At 42.1% G+C, this 27,933-nt stretch overlaps 1 protein-coding gene across 1 annotated transcript; it reads left to right on the forward strand.

Annotated features, from left to right (window-relative positions):
- The first annotated feature begins 187 nt into the window (after positions 1-187).
- Positions 188-27,933, forward strand: LOC137887912 (solute carrier organic anion transporter family member 3A1-like). The gene is made up of 10 exons (XM_068731160.1): positions 188-508; positions 4,200-4,659; positions 17,800-17,898; positions 18,126-18,395; positions 18,555-18,719; positions 18,890-19,088; positions 19,880-20,015; positions 20,169-20,341; positions 21,458-21,522; positions 21,794-27,933. The coding sequence occupies exons 1-10, from the start codon at positions 350-352 to the stop codon at positions 22,168-22,170; spliced, it is 2,103 nt and encodes a 700-aa protein (XP_068587261.1). The 5' UTR covers positions 188-349; the 3' UTR covers positions 22,171-27,933.

The raw sequence follows: 27,933 nt of genomic DNA on the forward strand, positions 1-27,933 counted from the left end.
TCCCGGATGTAGGGAAACGGCGTTCTGTAGTTCTACGTCGGGCATCAGCAGCCGTCGCACACACACACACACACACACACACACACACGCGCAGCCTACGTATTCAAATATGATGTAGCCGAGACGCACTGGCTGGACAGGCGGTGAAGAGAGGTCGCTGACGGACTGTGCGTAATGCTGAGTGGACAGCAGTATTTCTCTCTGTATATTCCAGCCCAGACGGGCTATTGACAGGAGAATTCGCACTCCTTTCTGCAGTGCCAGCTCGTCATTACAACCAGATGCTCTCCGCCGGACCGGACCCGTTCAGTTTCATGCCGTCCAACCCGACCGGAGCCTGAGCCGAAGGATGCAGGTGAAAAACCAGATCTGCACCGAGCGGAGCAGCACCGACGACCCGGAGCAGGATGACAGCGAGAAGAAGACCTCGTGTTTTTCCAACATCAAGATCTTCCTGGTGTCGGAATGCGCGCTCATGTTGGCACAGGGCACCGTGGGCGCCTATCTGGTGAGTTTTTTTTTTTTTTTTTTTTTTTCTCTCCACATAACAGCCGCCGCGGACACAATGTTGTTCTGACGGGAACGTCGCATCTCGGTGTATCTCAGGTAACATCGGGTTAACGTGGCGCCCTTCAAAGCGGCACAAGGCAGGCAGTGAGTAACGATGCGGTGCCGCCGCCGATGCGGTTAATAATTATATTATTCTGATCACATTAGAATAATCACATCCTCCAGCGGCCACGGGACGCGGCGCTTTCACTGATTGATGACTTGCTGCGTATTATCCATCAGGCCTATGCACCATCTGCATGACACAAAGCGCGTCACAGCGGCCGTAGGCTCCACGTTGTTGGTGGAGCTTTTTTTTATTCTTATTATATATATGCGTATGTGGATGGTCTGTTGGAGAGCAGGTTACGAAACGCCGGTTCAGGAGGTCCATCAGACCAGCCGGCTCTGCTACATCCTGCACCCGTATGCCTCAGCAATGCAGGAGGCCTTTGACACTGGAGGAGATAGGCCCAGCAGATGACGTGATCACCACAACAGAAGCAACAATAGCTTCTCTTGTATTTACACTGCATCCCCCAGTGACAGTTGGATGTGCTATTGTATGCGTTGATATCTTTATACTGATGTCTATATAAGAGGTAAGATGTATTCAATAGATGAACTGATGGGTCGAATGAGTTTAGGAGCCAAGAGGAAAACATATATATTTTTAAAATGATCCATTCCATATACAAATTGACTGATGCTGAGGTGACATTGAAGCATTCCCCTAACACCAAACATGTTAAAAAAAAAGCATATAGATTTAGATAGGTGATGAATGAATTTTGAAGTGCAATGTGTGTAATGTCAGCTGTTTATTGTGTGGCCAAAGCCCACCACGGCAGTCGTTAATGTATTTAGTGTGGTCTACCTTCATTAGTCAGCGATGGCCCAACCACTTACTGTAAATCTGTATAAACATGAAAGATGCCTCTTAAATCAAGATTAGTATTTGCCCGATCAAAGCCCCTGACAGGTGTCAGCTCAGTCTGTGTGCTATAAATAATACCACATGCAGACATGGGGCTTCATTTGACTCTTCACGGGGGACACGACGCTTGATAAAGACCTCATCTTCACACACATTCATATCAGCGCAGTCTAGGAAGGCAGTTTAAAAAGAGGCCAGCTCAAAGGTCACTTTCTTAAACGTCATCGGATCACAGATTATATCGGTGCAGCTTTTGCGTGCTGGTTTTGGGGCGAGAAAGAAAAAAGGCCTAAATTGTATGAAAGTGTACGCGGTCACATCTCCCAGTGGAGATGTTGAAATGGAGACATTGTTTAGAAAAAGATGCAACTTGCCAAAATAAAAGTTCTTCCATGTTTTTTTTTTTGTTTGAGACTGCAGCTGTTGGCAGGAACACAACTGAGCTGGTTTTAATGTGTTTTGCACCAGTCCCAAATTTAAAGTGCATAAGTGTTTACCTTGAAGACTGCAGTGGATCTTCCTCCTCTAAACCAGCATCCCGAACCAAAAGTGCACCTTTAGCAAATCTCGCTGCAGACAAAAGCACTGTAGAAGCACTGCCTGTCCTCCCCTGTATAAAATATAGTTTGTCATCATCTTTTACCCCCTGTCTCTTTTTTTAATTTTGCCACTAAGTTGGTTCACATTGTACATTCATTCTCTATGCTTTTTTTCCCCCCAGTAGCACATTATTTTCTGTTTTGTTTTTTTTTACAAATAAACTGCAGTAACTTACAGTAACTTTGAAAGAGGACAGAGCTCTAATGACTGACGGCCATCACTGTCAGCAGAGAAGCAGCTGCATATCAAGCTTCCAGGGCTAAGTCTATAGACGTCAGAGTGAAATGGTGAAAGCTTTTCTCTAACAATTTGTATTGTCTGGACTAAAACATCTAAATCTAGAAGGTGTTAAGCAGCCGTTCTCCATCAGCAGCCATCATACAGAACAGCTTCACACAAGAGTAAATCTTAACCCTGGCCTTTGACCTGTGGCCGCTCAGCTTATAACATCAGGGGAATATGAAATACAACTTTGTAATATTTGTGAGTGAACAGTAGAGACAGTGTGTGCGCTGAATGTTCAGCAGATTAAAGTAGTCATTTTAAATAATTGTTGACAGACCGTCTTGTCTTTCAGTCCCACACATGTACTGTATGGCTAGACCAAGGCCATGTTTTGTTCTCTTATAGTTATTAGGTAAACACTCTCCAATTGGACCCTTATAGACACCATATAGACCCTTTTAGTGTCATCAAAAAATATGCCTCTGAATGTTCCAGCCATCCAGACGAGTTAGCGCGCTTTCAACAGCCAATTAAAACTGTTAACGGTATCAAAATATCTGGTTGTTGCACGTTTGCTTTTCAGAATCGATATTCCATCGGCGGATTCAAGGTCTACAGAATTCCGACAGGATCACAACCTTTTCGGAACAGCGGGTGTTTGGGTTTAACGAGTGACCGTGTTAAACTGGTGACTTTGAGTGGAACGTGTCTGTGGTTGCTCGAGGTGACTTCCGGCCACTTGCCGATGTGTTCTACACACTCACCGATGTCACACAGATCTGACACTTTTTTTTAGGTTGCATTCGCCGTCTTTGGTGGTTATGCATCACAAGCTATTGCACTCTGCCATACTTCTGTTGCCAAACTGAGTGTGCACACTTAAGTCCTCACTGTTTACGAACTTTAAAATGATCTAAGTCCTCAATTGCTCAAAGGGCTCCAAGGGTTTTGGGGCTTTTTCTGTAGGAAAAAAAGAACATTAAAGTCGTCACCTTAGGTTTTAAGAAATTGTGACAGGTACTTGTTACAATTTTCTGACATTTTATAGAAGAAACAATTCAACAGTTAATTGACATATTAATGGTTAATGAAAATAACTGCTAATAAGCATTAGGCTATAGAAAAATGAATGGAGCATGAACACAGTCTCTCTAATTTCAGCTACATAGTCATGGTGTAATGCTCCTTTTCATCTGGAATGACTTCTAGAGGTCTCGGGGCTCATACTGTACCTTCTGCTGTGGATGAATGATTAATACAAGATTAAAATAACTCCTGTCCAACCTTTTACCGCCAGTCCTGTAGACGATCCGGCGCACATTTGATGCAACGAGCCACTTCATCACCCGCACACCCAGAACACAGCTGGTACGACGCGTTCGTGTCCGTTTCATAATTAGAACAGCTGCGTGAGGCTTTCTTGCTTCAAGCCACACACATGCACACATTTCTTTTCCTCAGGCCGGCATCAGGCTAGCCTCAGGCTTGTTTTGTGGGGAGGGGAAGGAGGAGGCGTGTGGGGATGGAGGTGTTGGAAGCAGAGCAGGAGCAGCTCAGCTACTGTGTGTCATAAACATGTTGCTGATGTTGGTTCGAGAGGCAGATGGCCGGCGTTTAATGAACAGCACCTGAAGCTCAATGCCTCGCTTTTAATGTTTAGCACAAACATTTGAATGTAACACGAAATATTGTGTAATTCGTACTTCTGACAGATTTGGTACATTAGTGTAGAAACAATACATTATTAATTGCTGAACATAAAATCAGGTGTATAAACCTGCATTAAAGAAATTAGTGGGTTGGATGTGATGTCATTTAAAATCCGAAATGCTAGTTTTGAAAGGACTCACACTTACTCGCTCTCTCTCTCTCTCTCTCCCTCTGCCAGGTAAGTGTTCTGACCACTCTGGAGAGACGCTTCAACCTCCAGAGTGCAGATGTGGGCGTCATCGCCAGCAGCTTCGAAATCGGCAACCTGGCGCTCATCCTGTTTGTCAGCTACTTTGGCGCCAAGGCCCACAGACCCCGCCTGATTGGCTGCGGCGGGATCGTCATGGCGCTGGGGGCGCTGCTGTCGGCCCTGCCGGAGTTCCTGACACACCAGTACGAGTACGAGGCCGGGGACTCGTGGCACGCCGAGGACGGCAGGGACATCTGCTCCAACAACTCCAGGTCAGAGAACCGAGACTCTGGGTTTAAATGTGGCAACAGAGCCAACACCAACATGATGTACCTGCTGCTGATCGGAGCCCAGGTTCTGCTGGGCATCGGAGCCACACCTGTCCAGCCTCTGGGAGTGTCCTACATCGATGACCATGTCCACAGGAAGGACTCCTCGCTGTATATAGGTGAGTAGCACTGAGCGGAACACATAAGCTGATCGTTGTTTAGCGTTGTCCAGTACGTGAACAAACTCATTTTTAACACTGAATCCTCAACCTGAACAGAGCACACGAAGTCACGAGTGTCAATAAATCAAAAGGGTTTTGCTCTGTAGCTCCCATCACTGCTGACTGAAAGCACTGGTGTCAGCTCAGCTGTGATATACAGAACGTTCCTTCCTGGTTAAAAGCCACAAGAACATTCACGATGTGATTCATATGTTGTGGTTTCATGAAACAAGCAACAGACTCAGATTTAGAATCACAGACAGAGAAACAGAAGCGATTAAGTTCCACATTTTACGGAAATGATTCGGCCTAACGGCCTGTTGAGGATAGGATTGATACTACACTGATGTACATACTCTAAATGTGAAGCTAGAGCCAGCAGGCAAGTAGCCGTCCTTAGCTTAAAGACTAGAAGCAGGGGCAGCTAGTCTACTTCCTGCATACCACAACTTGTCGTTTTTACATTTCTGTTAAAGATTCATTTAATTAGTCAAATTTGAGAGGTGTAGGTAGAAGGCTATTTTTAACTTTGGAGAGACCGAGGCTAGCTGTTTCCCCCTGTTTACAGTCTTTATGCTAAGTTAAGCTAATCGCCTGCTGGCTCTATATCTACATTTAGCGCACATGGGTGGTATCGATTCTGTGATTTAAATCTCGGCTTGAAAGTGAATATGTTTACTCCCCGAGATGTTGAGCAATTTCTTGAATGTTGCGCGTTCGGCCAAAGACCTAAGAGATCGGGTGCAAATGCCAGCAACACCAGTTGTTTGTCCCTCCACACAAGAAGATGGAGCGTACGGCTGGATTCAAATAGATAAGCAGACGTTAATATTGACTGTGACGTCCAAAACAACCACAACACAGGCCTTGGCTATGCTGAAATTTAAAACTAATAATCAATGAAGAATATATTTAAAACAGGGTTGAGCAATAAAAGACTTTTGATCCCTGAATGAAACCGCATCTAGCAACAGTTTGATTCTTCATGCTCTTATATTTGGCTGACTCGGCATTCCAGTTAGCTGGAAGCAATAAGAAACAAAGGCTAATGGCATAATACAATCTGTACAATCACAATGTCTATCAAAGTAAATGGGCTGATTATGTTGGCATGACAATTGTGACATTAATCATTCACCTGTGCACTAAATGATCAGCTCTCCTTAATTAAGGCAGAGGCTCAGTTTAGAGGAAGATTTGTGATATTACAAAATTATATTTAACAAAATCGGATCACTAATGTAATGTTCAGTGAATCATAATTGGTCATGATAAGATAGACGAATGGATAATGGCAGGTGTGCATGCAGCGAGGTACGTAGAAGGGCTGTGGCCGGGAGCTAAAGCGGTCTCAGGCTTTAGTTCATGTTTTCTGCGGCTGATTGACACGATTGTGGTCACAATCAAATCACAATGAATGGAAAAAGACACCAGAGTACACAGCAGATGGTGAGAGAGAGAGTGCCGGTCATGAACAATGCTCAGAAGGCCGTCAGGAGAAGAAATAAAGAAGAACAATTGATTTTGAAAATCTACCATTTGAAAGCACTTATCAGAGAACACTTTTAGATATACTGTATATCTGGCCCTATTAAAACTATTTAATTTTTTTCCACATTCCGATTCATGTTTTTCCAATTTGTTTGTTTTCCGTTTATATTTTTCTGAATTGTGTGTTTTTCATGATTTAAGCCCATTTTGTCATCAGACAAAAGGTCTAATCATGTGGCGGATGAATACAATTTCAACAACTCACATTAAGGTATTCAAACTTTAGTGACCATATGGTGTGGAAGTCCTCGGGCGCCTAGCTCTTTATGTAATGATACTGACCTGGACTTAGCCTTCATGCTAATGTCTCAGCCTATCATGTGCTCCCTAACCACAAAATCGCATTCCAGCCCCAAAGGTGTGGGAGGAGCAGGAAAAGTCTAAAAAAAGCATCAGTGGGGATTATTGTCTTAATTCCAATAGTTTATGAATCATATATCTGTAGTCTTTAAAACGACTGCTGATGGCTCTGGTGTTGCCAGAGTCGACTTACCAGATATCACCTGTCAATCAGAGCGTCCCGGTCATGTGGCGTCTTTGTCCGTGGTTTACATTACGGTAGATGATTGAGATGACAAATTCCTTTACAGTCGCTGACAGTCTTTGATGATTTGTGAGGAAGTGGCCGTTTTAATCAGTAGTGTTGGTACACTGGAAGCTAACAAGTAACCTACGCTCTGCTGTAGCTCTTATGGAGACACGGTTTTGTGTGCTGCGGAGATTTTCTACTTTACTTTGTTTAGTAAATCTAACTCACAGATGCAGGTTTGGTTCCATTGTTGTACGTCCGGATTAAAATAAGAATATCTGAAGTGCACACAATTTTATTTTTTGGTGGAAAAAAACAAAGATACTCTCCTATTACTGTATGTCATTATAGGAGATAAGACAGGTCCAGCAAGGGCCACATTCTGTGATACTGCATTGCACAGTATTGACTTGCTTGTATCCCGCCCTGGTAATGAGTTTGGCCAGTGGATGGAAATGTCCCTGGCTATTAAACATGTTAGTTATGTGTGAGGGGATGCATGAGTCTATCAATACTTGGGCTAGTTTATGCTCTTGTTTACTTAAGGCCTTGTGTTTTATACAGCCATGCTGCTCAGTATGTAGTGGCTAGGTATTCTGATACAGGAGGACTGCACATTTCATGCTAGAAGAGCAGTCTTGTGAAGAAAGGAATGTTTTCGTTTGATCTAATGTTTTCTCTATTGATGTGGTTGACGGGGAAGTTGTCAGTCCGATCCTGTCCTTTCTCGCCCAAGTGCCCCCGAGCAAAGCGCTTTATTCCCAAAGTCTTCCGTGGTCAGCAGCAGAGGACTGCAGTTACACTTACAGCAGAAACCAAGAGGTCGACATAACACGCATTACAGTCAGTCTGCCAAAGTTGCCAAGGCAACAGTACAGAGACGGGCACCGGGGCTCTGTGGCATTCCTGTTCGTCTCACCGCTCAGCGACCCGCTAGTAGCAGAGCTCCATCTGGGGAGATGGAGAGACAAAACAAATAAGGAAGATAAATGTACAAATATTTTTTTGTTATTAGTCTGTAATTAGATCTGATCGTTTGGAGTATTTTCACTTGCAAATACACTTTAAATGTGGTTTTGTTAACAGCAATTTCTAAAAAAAATAAAGATGTCCTGCCAGTGTCAAAATACACCGGTCGACCTAAAAAGTTCCCCTTTATTGTCCACTTCACATTTTTGCAAATGGAGAGCATTTCTTTATTGGGATTGTATTGGTAATTATCGGCCATTGTTATAGACTCAAATTCCATAATCGTGCGTCTCTTCTTATTGCAGTTCGCCCTCAATTGCAAATTTTACAGCTGAGTATGACATTCAATTATTGTATGATAATGTACACTAGTAAAACCACCATCACATTAAAACCTTGAAGAGCTGATGCAGCAATACGTCAAAGCTCCGCTGTGGTTTATTTCATTGTGTAAGAGTTGTTGTGCTGTCCTTAAGCTCCTCTTCTTGTGGATTCATCAGTTTAGGAACAAAGGCACTAAAACAAAATAAGAACACAGCCGTGTTGGTTGCCATGTGGCTAGTCGCTCCTCCTCACAGGCTTCTCTGTTCGTCCTCGGCTAGTTGCGGTGTCTCTGTTTGCGTTGCAGCGCAGACCTCTTGCAGGGTGAGAAGGCCTGCGGTTTGTTCTGTGCATGCTTTGATCTGTACAGTCTCTGTCAGCAGCACTCAGAGAGGAGGAGATGAGGGAGGGAGGAGATGAGGGAGGGAGGGAGGGAGGGATGGACAGAGGACGGAGCAAACAAGGCTAGCACAGAACCTAACATCCCACCCTACACCCCAGCTTGGCGAGAGGCCAACTCATACCAGATGCCTGATGTTCGACATTACACTTGATATTTCTTTGCTATTTTAGAAAATTTAAAGGAACTCGCTACGTTCTACTGATTATGATGCGCTTATGCTGAATCGGCCCGTTATAACGTGATAGCCCATTAGCACAACTACACATTTACCATCTCTGAAATTGCTTATTTATTCCATTTGTAAAATAACTTAAAACACATATATTTTCTTCCTGCTTATGCTTCTTCCAGTCTTCTAGAAATTCCATTTTTTAGAAGACTAAATATTGCATTTCAAATGAAGTTTAAGGTTCTTCTTTTTTGCTACAGCATATACAGTAGATCTGTTGTAAATTACCCTTCCTGTTCTATTTTGAGAAAGAGAAAAGACCACTAAACATGAAGTACAGCTGAGGTTTATGGGATTTTGATTAGTTTTGCAGGTATTTAGTCATAAATCAAGCTAGTGGACAACTTTTTGTTTTACCTGAGAAGTCAAAAGATCACCAAAATGATCAAAATTCTCCCCAAAGCCAAACAATTTCAACCTGCTTGTGGCGCCAAAGAAAAATTCAAGGGACTACCAACGTTGGCCGGATTCATCCTCTCGGGACCGTGAATGTCTGTTCAAAATTTCATAGTAATCCATCATGATCGACCGACATTAAAATCTAAACTAAATTGAAACTTTCCACTCGACACTCAGGCATGATTTTGCCAGAGAATGACTAACTGTGATTTGGGTTTGACTTTAAGAGACAGAACTGTCCGTATGAGTCTGATTGTCTGTTTATGTTAGTCCTGTGATGGACTTGATCTGACAGTCCAGTCAGTTGACCAAGGACGTCTCTTAACGGCAATCCTTCAAGAAATACCACCATTTCTTTCTTTCTTTTCTTTTTGACCTTCTTCAGCTGTTTGTAAATTTGCATACATTGCGTTTTGGACTCAGATTTGGTTTCATGGCCACTGTTCTATGTCCTGGCTCAGTCCACAAGGAACCGTCTCTTTCATAACATCCCCCAAGCTTCTTTCTTTGACACTTACAGATAGTCTATTATTCTTTTCTCCACACCACCCCCTCTCTGCTCGCATTTTTTTTTTTTTTTACAATCCCGGCATATTGATTACCATGGTTACCTCCTACAATGTGACTGCTGCGTCGTCCGTCGTGGCTCTGGAATCTCCACGCAGTACATGTATGTTGTGTGCTGCTTAGTGTTTCTGCTGCTTCCTTTTCCCAGTTTGAAGAGCTCGACGTGTGGAAACGTTGTAAGAAAAGCCCCGAATAATGCAGCGGGACAGAAGGGAAGCAGTTAGGAGTAGTTTAGCAAACATCTAACCAAATGCTTAAATATTAAAGCAGCAGTTGTCAACGGGGCTCGCTGACAAACCAGATGATAAAAGGAGTGACTGTTTTGTTGTGGGCACTTCACCCCGCATGGATCAGTGCTGCCTGAATGCCAGATTGAGGACACTGGGAATACTCGAGAGCAAACAGTACTCAGGTGTCATGACACATGTCCTCCAGCATTCATCTGTCCTGTATCTGAACTGTGTCAGCGCTGTGTCCTGTTCTCTCTCAAATGTTGAGTAGGCTTTCACTCAGTGTCCAGAACTCTATGTGTGTGTTTGTGCGAATCAACGTGAGCAACAGATCTGGCAGCTGACTGGTGAAAATAAACAGAGTCATTTTTCAGTTATCTGGCCATCAGATCATTGGGCCATCTGGCAGATGAGAGGACAACAGACATAGATGTAAAACCGGTAGTAATGAACAGCGATACGGTGAAGAGTGAGACCTGTGTGTTCAGAGTCGTGCCTCTGTGAGGCTTCACTTAGGCACAACAGCAGAGCTTTCATCTAAATGCTAAAGTCAGCATGCTAACATGAGCACGAAGACAATGTTACCTCGCTGATGTATATTCACACTGTTCACCATCTTAGTTTAGCATGCTAACATTTGCTAATTAGCACTTCACAAAGAAAAGCTGAGGAGGCAGGTTTGGACTAATACCCAATGATGACACAAAAATCAGTGGATAATTAAAGTTATTAAAATGGCCGTATATAACCACAAATGTCCACCTCATAGTGGTGCCATAAGTCAGGGGATCACCCAGGTCATAGGGACTCATCTTCGGGACAATGTGAGTGAGGATGAAAGTGGTGATCTGACTGATGGACCAACAATGCCATCCAACAGAGCCACTCTGCTCCTGTGGCTAATAGAAACTGCAGCACCTTTAGTGCGTGGACAATTGGACGTGATGTTGAGTCTGTCTGTGTGTGTGAGTGCGTTTGCGCATACAGTATATATCCATGTGTGTGTCCATGTCTATTTAATATTTAAAGTCTTGACCTCCGGCTTATATGACCAGAAAATGGCTTCCCATAGAAAGAGGAACCTGCTCCAGAGCTCTGTTGACTACAGCGTAATGTCCGAGCCGGATTGTAATTGGATTATTGATTGCTGTCTGCTGCGTGACTGATACCCCAGACAAACGCAACTAATCCTCCTATGTATTGTATCTTACAGAGCCTCCAACAGAAAAGCAGTGATTCAATTACAGCATTCATGCTCTGCGCCATTTTTTATATTTATTTTTTTACAATAATGTAGCCCCAAATAGTTTCTGCTTTCCATCCTAATGAGGTCCAGTGTGTGGCGCTGTGTAAATGTTTGTACCTCGCTAAAGGAAGATATACAGTATACAGTTGGTCTATGTGAGCGCCACAGAAACGCTACACAGTTTAGACTCAGTAGGCCGCTCAAAGGCCGTCACTTTTGTCTTGTTTTTCATGTATGTACGTTTGTCTGTAGTCTCAGAAAAGCAAATTTGTCCCTTTTTAAAATTGCTGTTTGAAGTCAAAATGGAGCTATGCAAATGATTTGTCAGAGGCACTATCAGCATGCCTCTAGGGATGGCCTGTCAGCTCACCACTTTAGTCCATACTGAAACATCTCATCAACTGATTGACTGCCATGAAATATAGTGCAGACATTCATGGTCCCCAGAGGATAAATTGTACTGACTTTGTTTTTTTGGTGAGCGACTGTGGCTCAGCGGTAGAGACACTTTAGATCTTCAATCAGAAGGTCTATGGTTCGATCCCCGGCTCCGCTATTTCCAGTGGATGTGTCCTAAGTGACCCACTACCTTCACCTCCAGCTCGACCATCAGGTGACATTTTGATTCTGTTATAAGACCAAAACCTCCAAAACTATTGACATTCCCATCAGCTGTACTTTGTGTTTAGTGCTTATTAGCTCATTTCAGCACGCTTAACATGCTTCACTAAGATGGTGAACATCGTAAACGTGCCTGCTGAACACCCCCCATCATGTTAGCATCGTCATTGAGAGCATGTTAGCATACTGACTTTAGCATTTTAGCTCAAAGCACTGCTGTGCTTACAGAGCTGTGAACTCTCTGCCTTGTTTTTACAAATGAGTAGTTAGTCAGACTAACGTCGCGCTTTTTCTTACGTCATTTTATCAGCTGTTGAAATCGTGACAAACTAACATGACAATGCTGTTACGCCGTCTCATTGTTACGTGAACGCAGAAATGTCACGTGACATTACCGTCATTTAGCAGACACCTTTATCCAAAGCGACTCAGACCTAGCACCTCAGGCATAGGCTGGACGACAACAGGAACGTTTTAAGGTCTGCAGCAGAGTGCTAAGTATCGGCAACGACACAGTACAGGACTGTAAAGCACAGTAACCGACAGTACACAACAGCACAGTAAAGTAAAAGAGCATCAGGAGCCAGAAGGGTACGGCTCTGCAGCCGCTGGGTCAGCTCCTCTCTTCCTGCCTCATATCTTAGCTGCTATTCATCGCCGTAATGCGTGTAATGAAGCGCTGTGAGGCTGAGAGAGTCCACTGCAGCAAAATGTTTTTACTCCAGTGGAGTTATTACTCTTCCGCCGTAGGACAGCAGAGGAAGGAATGGACGCTGACTCAGCACACGCTGTCTGCTCAGACCGGCCCAGGTTGTTTTATATGTGCACCTTTTAGGAGCACCTATGCCAAGATACAAAGTGCCAGTGAGTGAACCGTGCCATAATGTGAGTCTGAGTGAGAAATTATTCATGTGCTGGCAGTGTGACCAGGTGGAGGAGCCCCCGTCTCATACAGTGTGACCTTGCCTCTGCTGCATTCATTGCAGCTGGGTACAGAACAGGCATTACCATCACGTTAAGTCCCTTCTGCTCTGTATTAGATTAAAGGAACAATGTTAACAATACAAATGACCAGGTGACTACAGAGCACTGAATACATTGTATATATTGATTTGTGTTGTTATTCCAAACAGAACCCTCTACAAATCTGTTTAGTACTGCTTGTTACTTTACTTGTTTCGTCCCTGGTGTTAAATACACCCTTAGTCTTCAGTACATTAGATCTCCATCTAACTACTTTTAGATCAACTAATAAATTGGGTAAGATTTATTAATCCACAGGAGGAAAATTATGAAAATTAGAATAGAAGTATACAAAATATTGACCAAAATAGCATTCAGCGCGCTAGAAGAAGACGTTAAACCAGTATTACAGCATTTAGCATTACATGAGAAATAAAATAACCAATATATATATAACTGATCAAATAAATGAACTAATACAATGTAACATTTTAATTATCGGAATAAGTTATGGAGACCTCCTTTATGATTTCTAGTGAAAACGTGTGGAATCTGGTGCGTTTGGGGACTCATGCTCTCAGCCCATCTGTGGGTGAAACCTTCAATTGTTTTTGGCTCTGTGTGCAGGAGGCTTTGAATTGACTGTGATATTTTTGAGGCAGTAGTTTGTGTTTATGTTGGATATGATTGCATTGCAAGATGTCTGCACTAGTTCTGCTCCCACATGTATGAGGATGAGCAGGATTGCTGGACTGTTCTATTGGATAACATCGTATGTAATGCACATCTGTTTTTTGTGTGTGTCCATGGTATCATGTGATCTGTCACGGTGGACTTCCACCACAAAACTGACTCACCATTTAAAACCACAGGGATGTGAAATATTCCAGCAACACTTTCCATGCTATAAAGCTTTTTATAAGGACGTTTAAAGTCATAATGCTTCATTTTTTTTGCAAGGATCATAGAGTATTATAGATCCCATAGTTGAATTCATTGTAATCATTTTATAATGTGTTATAATCACTGTTATAATGCATTACAATGGGATGATACGTTACTCTAAGTGGTCATCGTTTGCTTTAAGTAAAGTTAAAAACATGTAATTGAATTTATGCAAGAACAAAAAAAACCCATCAAATATGTTTGACTTTACTTAAAGCTTAGCTTAACTTAACTCATGAAGCATCATGATACTTGACCATATAAGTCATTATAACATTATGCATGTATGGATATTTATCCATTATATGTTTAGAATGCGTTATAGACATCAAGATGGTGTTACCACATTTCTCCCTGTTAACCACCAACATGGCTGATCTGTACAAAGCTTTTGGCTCGACATCACTCCTTGTTCTTGTTTGCACACGTGTGTTTGGGCTGTAATCAATGTATAATTGTACTTTTCATATTGAAAGCAATATATTCAGGTCAAGTTTAATAGCAATACTATTATTTTAGGAACAAAATGTCAGGTTCAGGCCAAGGTGCAGACTACATATACAGTATTAAAATCACTTAGCCATAGGATTGTACAGAAAGGAGGGGCTGTTACATCCTCTACAAGCTCTCAGTTTAAGTGAAGTGTCTCTACCTGCCATTTCCAAATGGCTGGCTCAGACAAGCTGCCAGAGTTTTACATGGACATGGAAGTCATCTCCAAAGCTTTTCCCAGAGTGTCGGCACTTTAATAAATGATCCTGTGGATGGTGCTTTTCTCTTACCGTTACTTTCATTCCCCTAGGGTCACGTGACGCTGAGGCACAGAGATACAAATGAAGCTAATCTCCCATTAGTTTGTTGTCCGGCGGGAACGTATTACTGCATCTTTATGTTGCGCCTGTGTTCATTGACACAGCTTCTCAGGCAAAGCAGTTAGAACATATAGTCAAGAAGGATACGGCAGCAGTCTTGTTTTTATTTCATTTTTTTTATAGAAACATTGGAAATCCATTAAGGATCCCTCTGGGAATACTTCACTGTGCGCAGCATCTCCAGGGCAGAGCATGTACTGCTAAAACAGCCCACAGCGTGTGTTTGAGATGGGTGTCGACCTGAAACTCTTCTCTGCCCTCTGAAACCTTTTAAGGCATTTCAGTTGGCTTATATTGAGATGGTTCATAAAACATCTGTGGCGTTTAGTTCATCCTGTTTGCAATCGCAAGTTAAGAATTTGGTTCCAAAATGTAACATTAGAGACTTTTGTTTAGTGATGAACTTAATGCAATCATATTTATGTTTTCCAAAAATGCTCCCTGTAGTTTATATTGTTTTGTCTCTCCATCACAGGTGTTTCTTTTCTTTTTTTTTTGTTGCTGTGTTTCTAGTGTCATCACTGCTTAAATAAGCTTTCTCAGGATGATCACTGTGAGCGGCTGGTTTCACAGCTGTAGACCATGTCCCTGTGGCTGATGACCTGGAGGCATCAGTCCAGTGATGTGTGCTGCTACACTGTTGCTTTGCTGAGGACAGCTCTCGTCCTCGGCCACACTGAGGCAGAGCTGCAATCACTGGAAAGTCAATAAATCCAAAGGGATTTACATGCGGCCTCTAATGAGCAATCACGAGTTAAACCAATCCTTTGAAAATCCGCCTCAGACACATTTTCTTTTTTTTTTTATAATTAATGTATTTAGAAATGTGTGCATGCATCATAACACTGTTGCAGTGGCTGCTGTTGTTTGCACCATTTTTTTCAAATTGCGACGCAGTAACTTCTAATTCAACAGCACAAAGTCAGAGCATAACACGTTCTGTAATTTTACAGGTTTAGGTCACAACTAATATGTAAACTGTAACCGCCACTGTATGATCACATTCAAATATACTCCCATACAATTTGTACGTTTTAAATCTCAAAAATCACTTCCTGATGTATGTCCCCAATCACAATCAAATGCATCACAATTGTATTCCTCCCAGCCATTTATTGTTGGACTATTTGGATATAATAAAAATGTATATCAAACAGAATATTATCATTTTACATAATTGTGTTAAAACTCTATCCAATTTTCTTTCAGCATAAAGATACATGCCAAGCAGGTTTGCACATACAAGAAAGTTGTACCGGTGTTTTGGTGCATAGCAATAAATTAGACATGTGAAATATCAATGTTTACAATAGAAAATGTGAATAACTATAGATACATAAATATAAAAAACATAAAAAATGATATATATATATATATATAAGTTTTTAAAATGGAAGAACTGCACAGTTGTGTGCACATTCCTGCACACAAGTGCTGAGGAGGGGATGTGCAAAAGTGAAGCACACTTTCAGATGTGTGAATAAATAAAGTCCAATATTCAAATAGTGTATACAGTTTCAACTATAGGCCTACAGTATTAAAAGTTGTACTTCACGGTTAAAGCTCCAGAAATGCATGGCAGTAAGAATGATGCTGGCCCTCAGCTGTGTCTCCCAGGACATGGCCTGAGACGTACCAACTGTTGAGTCCAGACACCAGACCGCCGTCGCTCCTGATGGGCGTCAGGCAGCTGTTGCTTCAGGATCGTCAGCTCTCCGTCGTTTCTCACGCCACAACAAAGCTCAGCGGTTATTTTCTCTCCGTCATCGTGCATGTTGCTGCTGTGTTCGTCAGCTGTTTCCCCTCGTCACAGGAGTCACGGTGAAGCTGGTTGTGCCCACAGTGACGTTCACACCATGTGGAGCTTTGGGGTTTTTAGTAGATGAGGTTGGCTTGGATTGGCTCTGCTAATGTGTTTATTGAAAACAAAATCACTTGAAAACTGGACAATGTGTGTTGTGAAATTGTCACAAAACTCTCTCGTCCACCTTTCTTAATCTAACTGTAATAATTGGAGTTACTAATGAGACATATTTGGCTGCCTGTGCTCCTTTAAGACCCCACATCTGTCAAAAGAAATATGGATGTGGCTATTCTAGGCACTAGTCATGAATCACAGTGGCCCTGTGATTGACCGGCCCTCTTGTTCTCTGTGGGGAGCGGCCACTTCTGCTCGGAGCTCTTTTTTCACACACACACACACACACACACACACACACACACACACACACACACACACACACACACACACACACACACACACTGTATATCCGTGCACAGTCTGCTGTTGCTTACTGGAAACCTCTCAGCCTCTGGGCCAAAGCAGGGCAGCGCTGCTTTCAAGAGAAAATCAACCCGAGCTGCTGCTGCATCAGTGGCTCCCCACCGCTCTTACACTAAGAACCCATTTCCTGCTTGATTATTTATGATCCTGCGGGATAATCTAGTCTTAGATCAATTACTCTGTGCAACCTATGAGCAGCATATTACAGTGATGTGAATAAATCTGCCAGTGGGAGACATCTGATTAAATTTAAAGTCCCTTGGCATGAATTCAGTACTTAATCTTTACTTGAATAGAATGCGTTTCACTCTCGGTCAGTGGATTTAACAAGCAGAAGTGTGGTAGGAAGCTCCATATTACCACATATTTAATAAAACAGGCTTCAGTAATAGCCACTTCACAGTTTTGATACAATGCTGCCCTCTGCTGAAGTATAAGGTGAAATGCACTTACTCTAAGTCTTCAGCCTTTTTCTTAGCCGGTAGATTTTAATTTACATTTTTTTTAGTCAGGATTTTTAGTCCAATGTGTTATACAGATGGATATTCACACACATGTATACTCACATCCTCATGCACACATACGCATGTAAATACAGAAACAAATATATCTATATCATATAATATAAATATATAATATAATATGTATACACTCATATACATAAATACTATTTAAATAAATAAATACAAAATAAAGTATTAAACTATAGATGAATAGATAAGTAATTAAAGACTCAAAACACAACAACAGCAGGTATAACTAAACAAATAAAGCAAATAAATAACATTTAAAATTAAAAACACACCAAAAGTATAGATACAAGAAACAATGTAAGTCATGATGTTGACTCTGTATATACTTTAGATTTAAAGTATTCTGATGACAATTACAAAAATTCAATTTACTGCTTTTCCATTTCAACAAACTGACTGTTCATGCTCTCTCTCTCTTTCTCTTTCTGTCTTGCAGGTATTTTATTTTCAACATTAGTGTTCGGCCCGGCCTGTGGCTTCATCTTAGGTTCAGTCTGTACCAAAGTCTACGTTGATGCTGTCTTCATCGACACCAGTGAGTTGGCAGTTGCTTTTTCTTTGTATTCCTTTTAGATGCATCCTTGAATTTGTGTTCATTTCCATCGTAATAGTAATATTTGTATTGACCTTAGTGGGAAAATTAAGACTACAAAATAGATTTCTTCTGGAATCCAGTTTTCTTCACATTGACCAGTGAAATTCCATCTAACAACATCCTTCAACATCCCTCCTTTGTGGTAAATGTCCCTGCCTCTTGTCCAGGTAAGCTGGACATCACCCCAGATGACCCTCGCTGGATCGGGGCGTGGTGGGCCGGCTTCCTCCTCTGCGGTGCCTTACTCTTCGTCTCATCCCTCTTCATGTTCGGCTTCCCCCAGGCGCTGGACGAGCAGGACATGGACGGTGGAGGGGAGAGTGAGCAGGCCATGCTGCCTTCCTCGCTGACCATTGAGTACCAGGGCTCTAAACCCAACGGGGCCATTCATGGCTTCGACATGAACAGCGGACTCTCAGTTTGTGAGCATCTGAGAGGTAAAGAACTCAGAAGGGTGGAGACACCAAGGAAAAGGATTGAAGAGAAGTGGGGAATTTCCAAATGTAACGTTAGATGTGCTTCATCTATTGTTGCTGAATTCATTTTGTCTCTGTCCTTCCTATCCCTTTTCTCCTCTTTCTTCTTCATTGACGCAGTAATCCCCCGGGTAACCAGGCACCTTCTCTCCAATCCGGTGTTCAGCTGCATCACGCTGGCAGCCTGCATGGAGATCGCTGTGGTCGCCGGCTTTGCTGCCTTCCTCGGAAAATACCTGGAGCAGCAGTTCAACCTTACCACCTCCTCAGCCAATCAGCTGCTAGGTAGGCGGATCATTATCTTGTCTGAGTGGAGGGTGAACCTTCATTGTTCTGTTTAACAATCAAACAAAAAGAAAAAGAAAGGCAAATATAAATATCATGGCATTTTGGCACATTTGTGCAGTGCCAGAAGCCTCGACTAAGGAGTCAACATTTTCGAAACACATCCCCAGGTATGACAGCCATCCCCTGTGCCTGTCTGGGTATCTTCCTCGGGGGGCTGCTGGTGAAGAAGCTGAACCTGTCCGCTCTGGGCGCTGTCCGCATGGCCATGCTGGTCAACCTGGTGTCCACTGCCTGCTACGTCTCTTTTCTCTTCTTGGGCTGTGACACCGGACCCGTCGCCGGTGTTACCGTAGCCTACGGCAACGAGTAAGCAGGGAAACCAACTCATGCATGTTTTGATAAACACGCTCAAGTTAAACATGACATGTTTGACGCAACAAAATATGCTAAAATGCTAAAAGTAATTCTACGGATTGCAACTTTTTTTTGTTTAGTTACAGCTATGTAGCTGTTATCGTTTCTGTTTACGTTGATATCTTGTGTATCGGTGCTGAATTCAAGAGCCGATCACTACCGTTGTCACTATGATCGAGGTGATCAAGCTCGGAGCTCGTGTTAATGATTTATGGAGCTTTTCTCCATAAATCATTAACAGTAAGCGCCGACGTTGACTTAAAGCCGACTGAAGCGCTTTTGTGTGACGTGACATCACGTACCAATCTCTGGGTTGATGCCCACGACATCAGAGAGTACAGACACCTGAGTTTACTGTCATTACGGCCATGAGCATACACTGTTTCATTACACTTACACTGTACATGAGTGCAAGGCAGGTGGATAATGCTATGGTAGTAAAGTGTATGATTGTACATGGATGTTAGAATTAATTAAATTCTAACGAACAATGCAATTCGTTAGAATTTATATTATATTATTATTAAGTATAACTTTTGTTGTGTTTCTGTAGCTTGGTTTGCTACATTTCTCTGAGGGGGTGGAGCTTCATTTAATATAGATTAACTAGTAGCTTAGCTCACTACACTTTCCGAGGAGCTTGCCCAACACTGTTTTTTTTTTGTTTTTTTTCTCCTCCATTTGATGTGAACATCATCGTACACGTGTGTGCTCCCCAACATGACCTTTGACCTCCTCCATAGGACGCTGCGGTCCTGGCAGCGACCTGAGTCGGCCTGCATCAATAACTGTAACTGCTACACAGCATCAGTGAGCCCCGTCTGTGGTTCCAATGGAATCACCTACCTCTCGGCCTGCTTCGCTGGCTGCACCAAACCAGTGAGTGAAGCGGTCAACACTGACTGAAGCGGACACGGGAGAGCTCCAACCAAACGCCAGACACGAGAATACATACATGCATACTTACATAATACGCTGTGCATCAGTCCTGGTTTAGATAAAAAAAACAACAACATTTTGATCTCATTTCAGAACCTGACCAGCTGCACGTGTATATCCAGCACCAGTGAAGAGGCGGTGGCTTTACCGGGGAAGTGTCCCAGTCCGGGCTGCCAGCAGGCCTTCCTCACCTTCCTATGTGTGATCTGTGTGTGCAGCATGATCGGAGCTATGGCCCAGACACCCTCTGTCATCATCCTCATCAGGTAAAGAGACCTGTTGCTGTACATGGTCCGCCCACAAGAGGGAGCCATTGATATTCTAAACCGCTCAAAGGCAAAACGATGGAATCACTTTAGTCATCTTTAGTACAAAGACTTAGAAAAGACACAGGGCACCACGCATACAGTGTCAACAAACATCGTATATGTAGGTGAGCAGATCAGTATGAACATCACGCTACATAAATATAGTAATCTGACTGTACATCAAACAATACTTTGGGTTTATTGCAATTTGGGAGCTATTTTCATCCTTTTCCCACATGTCAATATAATTACATTGTTCTTGCAAAATAAATAACATTGTACGTATCAATGTAAATGCTCTGTTTGTACATGGTCTGTGATCATGTCGACACTGCTAAAAAGAAAGGCGGCAGGGGCAAGAACACAAACAGTGAGAGGATTACTCCTGTTTCTCCATTATAGTTTGAATATTTTAGGAAATATGCTTTTTTGCTTTCTTGTCGAGAGTTAGAGTAGAAGATCGATACCACTCTGGTGTGTACGGTAAATATAGAGCTGCAGTCAACCGACGGTTAGCTTAGCTAGCATAAGGCTGGCCTGGCTGTGCCCAGTAACAACACAATCAACCTACCAGCACCTCTTAAGCTCCTTCTTTTCATTCTTTACGCTAAGCTAAGCTAAGCTGACTAATTGCTGGCTGCAAACAATGTAAATGGTAAAGATGCCAAACTGTCTGTCGTACCGTCACATTTGAAACACTTACCACACCTACTGTATTTGCTGCAGTTATGAGTGCACAACAGTTTTTGTACAATAAGCACGAGATACCAACTTTTTGGGTGTGCTCACTTTCTGTTTTACCCCCAATTAAAGTGGAAGATGTCTAAACTGTTGACTTTTTTCACAACCTGTCTGATTTCAAACTCGGTTGTTGCATTGTCATCGTGTTCCCAGATCTCAGCAGAAGCTGCTTTAGCGTGAACAATGTTCTCATAACTTATAGAACTGACGGCCCGAGTGACAGAAATCAGACTGAAGTTTTCATAAAACGTACAAACCAGCTACTTGCCGCAACTTTGTTGTTTTTGGCTCACCAGCACAAAGCGTTTATGCCAATTCTGTCTTTGTCTTCAGAACTGTAAGTCCCGAGCTGAAATCGTATGCCCTCGGCGTTCTGTTCCTGCTCCTGAGACTGATCGGTAAGAAATGTCGTACATATTGACTCTATATACTTTACTGTCACGCATTTATAACCACAGACAATGATTTGTTCTTCATTTGACTTGCTACACATCCTGTAACACACTGCTGTGTTCATGACATGTCCACTGTTGGCCTGTAGCTTTGCTCTGTGATCACCTTGAATGAACTCTTGTTTGTCTGCGTCTGTTCGGATGTAAAGGAAGCTCAAACTCATATGCTTTTTGAACCTCTGACCTGCTGTCTGTCCGCAATCCCCTCCCTCTCCAGGCTTCATCCCTCCCCCGCTGATCTTCGGCATGGGCATCGACTCCACCTGTCTGTTCTGGAGCTCCGTCTGCGGCGAGAAGGGAGCCTGCATGCTGTACGACAACGTGGCCTACAGGCACCTGTACGTCAGCATCGCCATCGCCCTCAAGTCGTCGGCCTTCGTCCTGTACGCCACCACGTGGCAGTGTTTGAGAAAGAACTACAGGAAATACATCAAGAACAGCGAGGGTTACCTCACGCCCACCGAACTCTTCGCCTCCAATGTGACTCTGGACAATTTGGGCAAGGAGATCACCCAGAACCCAGCCAACAGGACAAAGTTCATATACAACCTGGAGGACCAAGAGATGTGTGACAACATGGAGTCTGTTTTATAGTGGTGGTCTGCACTGGAGCTCCAGACTGGAGCTGAGGCCGTTAATGTGCGACTGATCTGACGTGCGACGTTTCCTCGGTGTCGTATCAGTGTAGAAGAATGTTCTCAGTAAGGGTCTCATCTTCTTCTCGCCCAAAACATCTGACATAATGAAACAAATTGAAGAGACGTTTCCCAAAATGCTCTATATCCGCATTGCACTTTTTACTAAAATACAGACGATCCAATCCGGTCAACGAAAATATAAGATAACTTTCTTTTCTTTTTTTTTTTTGACATTTCCTTAATTCGACAGCAAACATGGGGAAAGAAATGAGGAATTACATGGAATGACTTTGCAGTTTATGCATCATACCACTAATCCACCAAGACTCCCCTGAAACGCTCTTCTTTAGTTCAACTTCATTAATAACAGTTCAGTTCAAATTGGATTCATTAAGAGACCAGAGCTCTTTGAGAGGCAGACATTTTGGTCATTCATTATCTCTATTAGACAGTTTATTTTCCTTTAGAAGGAAGTACTTCTCAGGTCCAGATGCCAGATAGAAAGGATGACAGTCAGCACGGTTGGTCATCATTAGCTTATGCATACTTTAGCTCTTGGTTGGAGTAGTTTTTCCAGACACAAAGTACATACAGTCTACGAAGCAACCCTACTACAGACTTATTAACAGACTTGTGTGTTCCCTCACTCAATTGTCTAAGTTTAACACAACGAATTAGGGACAACAGATATGCATTGACTACCTACAGAGGCCCATGTAGAAGAACACAACCACACAAGAAGCAAGGGAGAACCAACAAATCAGCAACAAGAAATAGAAGTACAGGATTAAACATAATCCAGTAGTTGATAATACTAATTCAATAAATAAAGTATTGGGCAACATTTTACATCTGGACGGCCCTGTTTCCTGGCTACATTGTTAAAGCCTCCGAGCATTACAGAGTCAAAATATATAATAAGTAAAGACAACGTACGAACCCCTCTACCCCGAAACAAAACCAACTAATTTCTAACCAATTACACAATAAGTGCATTTCTCTTTCATCTTAATACAGTGAGCAGAAAATATTGGTACTTTTATTGTTCAAGATCTTATTAAAAAAAAATGTGCCAAAAGGGAACAGTTCAACAATATTCGTCACAGAAAATGATTTTATCTTGAACTTTGTGCCACCCGTCATTTGACAAGATCAAAGGGTGGAAATCCCATTTTGGAACAAAAAGCTCTTCAATTTGAGTTGATGTTGCAGATATTATTCAGACTTTAGAACATCTTTCTCAGTAGCTTTCAATGTAATTGGCCCGTTCTTGTTGTAGAGGGCATTTTAGGACATTTGTTGAAGGTAGAGGAGTGTTGAGCCGGTTACGTAACAATGATCCCTTTACTGTGTCATAGTGCGAAGTTTTGCTATGAATGCTGGACAAGATTCTGAGACAAATTTTCTGTTTTAGTGTCACAGAACTGTTTTGTTTTTTTACTTCAATACCATTTTGTCAGTCCTTACTCTGGCATTTATAGAAATAAGGTGCAACTTCCAAAAGTAAATAAAAAAAAGAGAAGTCCTTCTAGATATTTAGCCGGTGATCTAAAATGCAACGGACTGTGAGAGAGGATGAAAGAGTCTGGTGGCCCACCTGTGAATAGCTGGACAAGACCTGAGCCGACTCAGTACCCGAACCTGTGACATCTCAGTTTCATGACTATCTATCTCACCGCCGCCATTATAATTCTGCCAGGAACACTGGTGTCGATGGCGAATCGAGACAGAAATACAGTTTGACTCTGCGGTGTAATTCTACTCCTGGGGACGCCCCCTGCAGCAGTAATGCATGGAATACACGGCAACCTGATAAATAACAAGCAGGGAACGTTGCAAATAAGACTCTCCAGGGTAAATGTCCGTAGTAGGGCCATAGCAGGTGGAGGCTGTGGGGGAGGAGGCCTTCACCGATAGAATCGGTAACAGCAGCAAAGCTCACATGAGCGCACAGACCGAGAGCGTGGAGGCATTTAAGTAGAACGCCAAATGGAGGCACTGAGACATGATGAATGTGGTGGGCTAGCTGTCAGCAGACACAGCATAGCATGACGCACAGTGTCCAGCCAGAATTAGTTCATTTAAAAGCATGCTGGTAAATGCATGCAATGTTAAAAAAGAAATATTCCGTATGTCACTAAGCTGCACAGACTCTGTGGTTTGGTGGCCATGGTAATGGTTAAATACACATTTAACTCCAATGGCCTCCAAATTCTATTTTAGACCATGGAGAAGCTTTATAATGCATAATGCATTGTGATGTTGACGATTTTTTAGCAAACCTCAGCTGACTCACTCACACTGCAGTGATTGTCTAAACACAGACCTTTTTTCTTTTTCTTTTTTTTGTCAAATGATAATTTTGTTTTTAGGAATTCTATGGGATTCTGATTTCTGACATATCCAGTTTATAAAGAGAATATATTGTTTTTCCTGGCTTACTTTGTAAGTATTTAATATGTTTTGCATCAAAAATATGGACCTTTGTCCAGCCACTCACCATCGCAATAGATTTCATCCCTTTGATGTTTTGGAGGTGGAGGTTAAAGGAGCAGTTCGACATTTTGGGAAGTAAGCTTAGTCACTTTCTTGCCGAGAGTTGGACGAGATCGATACCTCCCTCGTGTTTGTACGTCATCTATGAAGCTAAAGCTAGCAGCCGGTTAGCTTAGCTCAGCACAAAGCCTGAAAATGGCTTTACGTAACGAAATCCACCTACCGACGCCTCTTAAACTAGTTTAGCATCTTACTGCTTAGCTAAGCTAATGCTACTGGTTGTAGCTTCATATCTACCTTACAGACGTGACAGTGGTATTAGTCTTTTTAATCTAACTGTCGGCAAGAAACCAAACAAAGCGTATTCCTGAAGATGTCTAACTGTACTTTATAGTTACAGTTCCATGATTCAGTCTCATTTTATGCTACCGCTCATGTTTTATGAGTACATTTCTTTGCAAATGGTGGAACCTATGTTGGATCCACACTAGTCATATGATGCATTTAGTTTAGCACTTCAATGAACTAATAGTTATAAGATTCAAACTATACATTGATGATGCTTCAGCATCATAAATAATAAAGAGAATCTTCTATAAAATGGGGGAAAAACAGACAGTTGTCTGAGAATGTCTGAGATCAACAATGGACCTACATTCAACACAGAGCTGTGCCAGACCAGACTAATGTCTGCTTGGTTGGATGTGAACAGCATAACGAGAGCATAAATACAGATGTTCAGCACAGCAGTGAGACTTAAATTCGAGCACTGATTAGGTAGTGTTTGAGACCGTCTCTAAGCTTAAAATTTGACTGTCCCTGACGGGAAGATTGGCTCCAAAGCAGGACATTCAGGACAGTCGGACATAATGCCAAGAGCTTCTAATGGGGAGGAGGGTGTTAACTAACATTACCAGCTGGCCACCATCTCCTCCTCAGTAACCCCCCCCCCAACAGGTGGCGCTGTCTTTGATATCTGTGACGTCCAGTGTGTCATAGTGCTGACTCCTCTGTACATAATAGTGCCATACAAGTGCCAAAGTGACACCATAGAAGTGTTCTGTAATGTCCTGCGGAGAACTTTGTCTCACCACGCTGGAGCTCAGAGCAGATCCTCCAGCTGTATGTAGCCTTTCTGTGATATCCCTCCACTTACTTTCACCATATCATACAAAAGTGTCCCAAAAAACATATTGCCTATAAAAATATTGTATATGGGTCTAGATAACAGTATTATTTAGGATGTAATAACTGTTAATATGTAGGACTTTTCTACTAGTGAAGGTATTGTCTAATTTAGATTAATCTGTCTTTTCCATCAGTGGCAAAGCTGATAACTGTTTGTTGCTTTTGGTCCAAATAAAAACAACACTTTGCTTGAAATAAGTGGCACCAATGTTGAGCTATAGCCTGACATTGTACAGTAGACAAGGCTGACCGTAGATTATCAGCCAGACTTCACTGATAGCAGTCCTGCACCTGTGCCTGGATACTGAGCTCTCCTCGGAGACCTCCTGACGTTGTGCCATATCAACCTGTGCACTGTAACATTCAACACTCGCAAAGAAAAAGCCAACGTGTTCCGGGTCCGTCTAATGCGCTGGCAAGTGTGACGGCGCTTGCTTTGACCTTGTATTCACCTGCGGCGACAGGACTGTTTTGCCTTGTGATGAGAAAATAACTTTGGAGCATAAATGTTTGGGTTTTTTTTACATCCTATTTTTCTCATTATTCTCTTTTGATGACCTTGCCTTGTGGTAACAGCAGGTTGACTTTTATAGCAGATCTTTAGTGACAGAAGTATTGACGTATGAAGAGTTTACTGCCAAAATATGACATTTGTGGGCAAAAAAAACAAAAACAACTCTTGAGGTTTATCATTCAAGAGACATTTTGACATAGATGGACAGTTATCCTGTAAATAGGCCCATCATTTGTTTTTGTTGCTATTAATTATTTCTTACGGACAGTCGCTTTTTTTTGTAAATGATGGATGTTATTTTGGAAGCAAACTCTTCATATGCAGAAAGATAATCCTTTGGTTTGAGCCTTCAGGCAGCATGTTGCCTTTGATGAAAGTGAAACCATGTGCTAACCATGTTAGTGAGGGTTTTAGAGTGATGTGTTTGCTTATGCTGTGGGTGGTATTCCATGTGTGGATTTCATGGCTCTATGCAGAGGACCTTTGAAAAGAAAAGGGCATTGAAATAAGAAAATATCACCTATATTTTCAAAGCATCACTAAAGGTTTTTGGATATGCTCTATTGCTTCTTTGGAATTCTTTTCTTTTCTTTTTTTTCTTTGGATAATATGAATTTATATTTAAAAGCTTTATGTTCTGTATATTTCTTGGAAAAAGATTACATGATTGTATGTTTATTGTAAATACATTAAATATACTATTTTTGTTTTTAATATGACATTTTCTGCCTAACAACTATCAACAAATCTATGTCGATTTTGTGGTCGATTAGATCTCGTTGTCACTTTGAGGTGATAATTCTTAGCACCATTACAATTTTGATATGCCAGAATCACATGAACTTTAAACCAGCCAGAAATATTTTTTAACAGACGTTTACACGTAAAAATGGTTAGTTGTGCAGAACAAGACTAAGAGTCTGAATCCATGCCTTTGGCTCTTTGAGACTATACTTGCTTTCAGCTAAATGCTAATATCAGCATGCTAACATGCTCATAAGGACAATTAATATGCTTATGTTAAGCAGTTTAACATTTGGTTCTGTTTACCATCTTATGCTATGTTATTTGCTAATCAGCACTAAACACAAAGTACAGCTGAGGCTGGTGGGAATGTTCATTTGTCCAATACTTTGGTTTATGACCAAAGTATTGGACAAATTAGGGAGTATGACTATTTGGACCAAATGTTATGACATTTGGTCCAAATTCACAATGTGAATCTCATGGCGGTGCTAGAGAAAAAGTCAGGGGATCACCAATGCCAGTGGGATTGATCCTCTGGGGACCATGAATGTCTCTACCAAATGTCATGGTCATCCATCAAATAGGTATTTCAGTCTGGGCCAAAGTGGATGACCAACCGACAGATCAACTTTGCCTTAGAGCCGTACAGTTAGCGGGGCTAAAACGAGGGTAGCAGAAATACCCAAGTAGCAATATTTAGCCAGAGGCTAATGAATTAGCCTCCCTGTGTATGCTTCATCCTAATGGGGATTGAGACCTTACAAGTGGTAACAA

Source organism: Cebidichthys violaceus, unplaced genomic scaffold (genome assembly GCF_023349555.1).
Source record: "Cebidichthys violaceus isolate CVI_PGR_0920_01 unplaced genomic scaffold, fCebVio1.0.p SCAF_5, whole genome shotgun sequence".
In the NCBI taxonomy this organism is placed as follows: Eukaryota; Metazoa; Chordata; class Actinopteri; order Perciformes; family Stichaeidae; genus Cebidichthys; species Cebidichthys violaceus.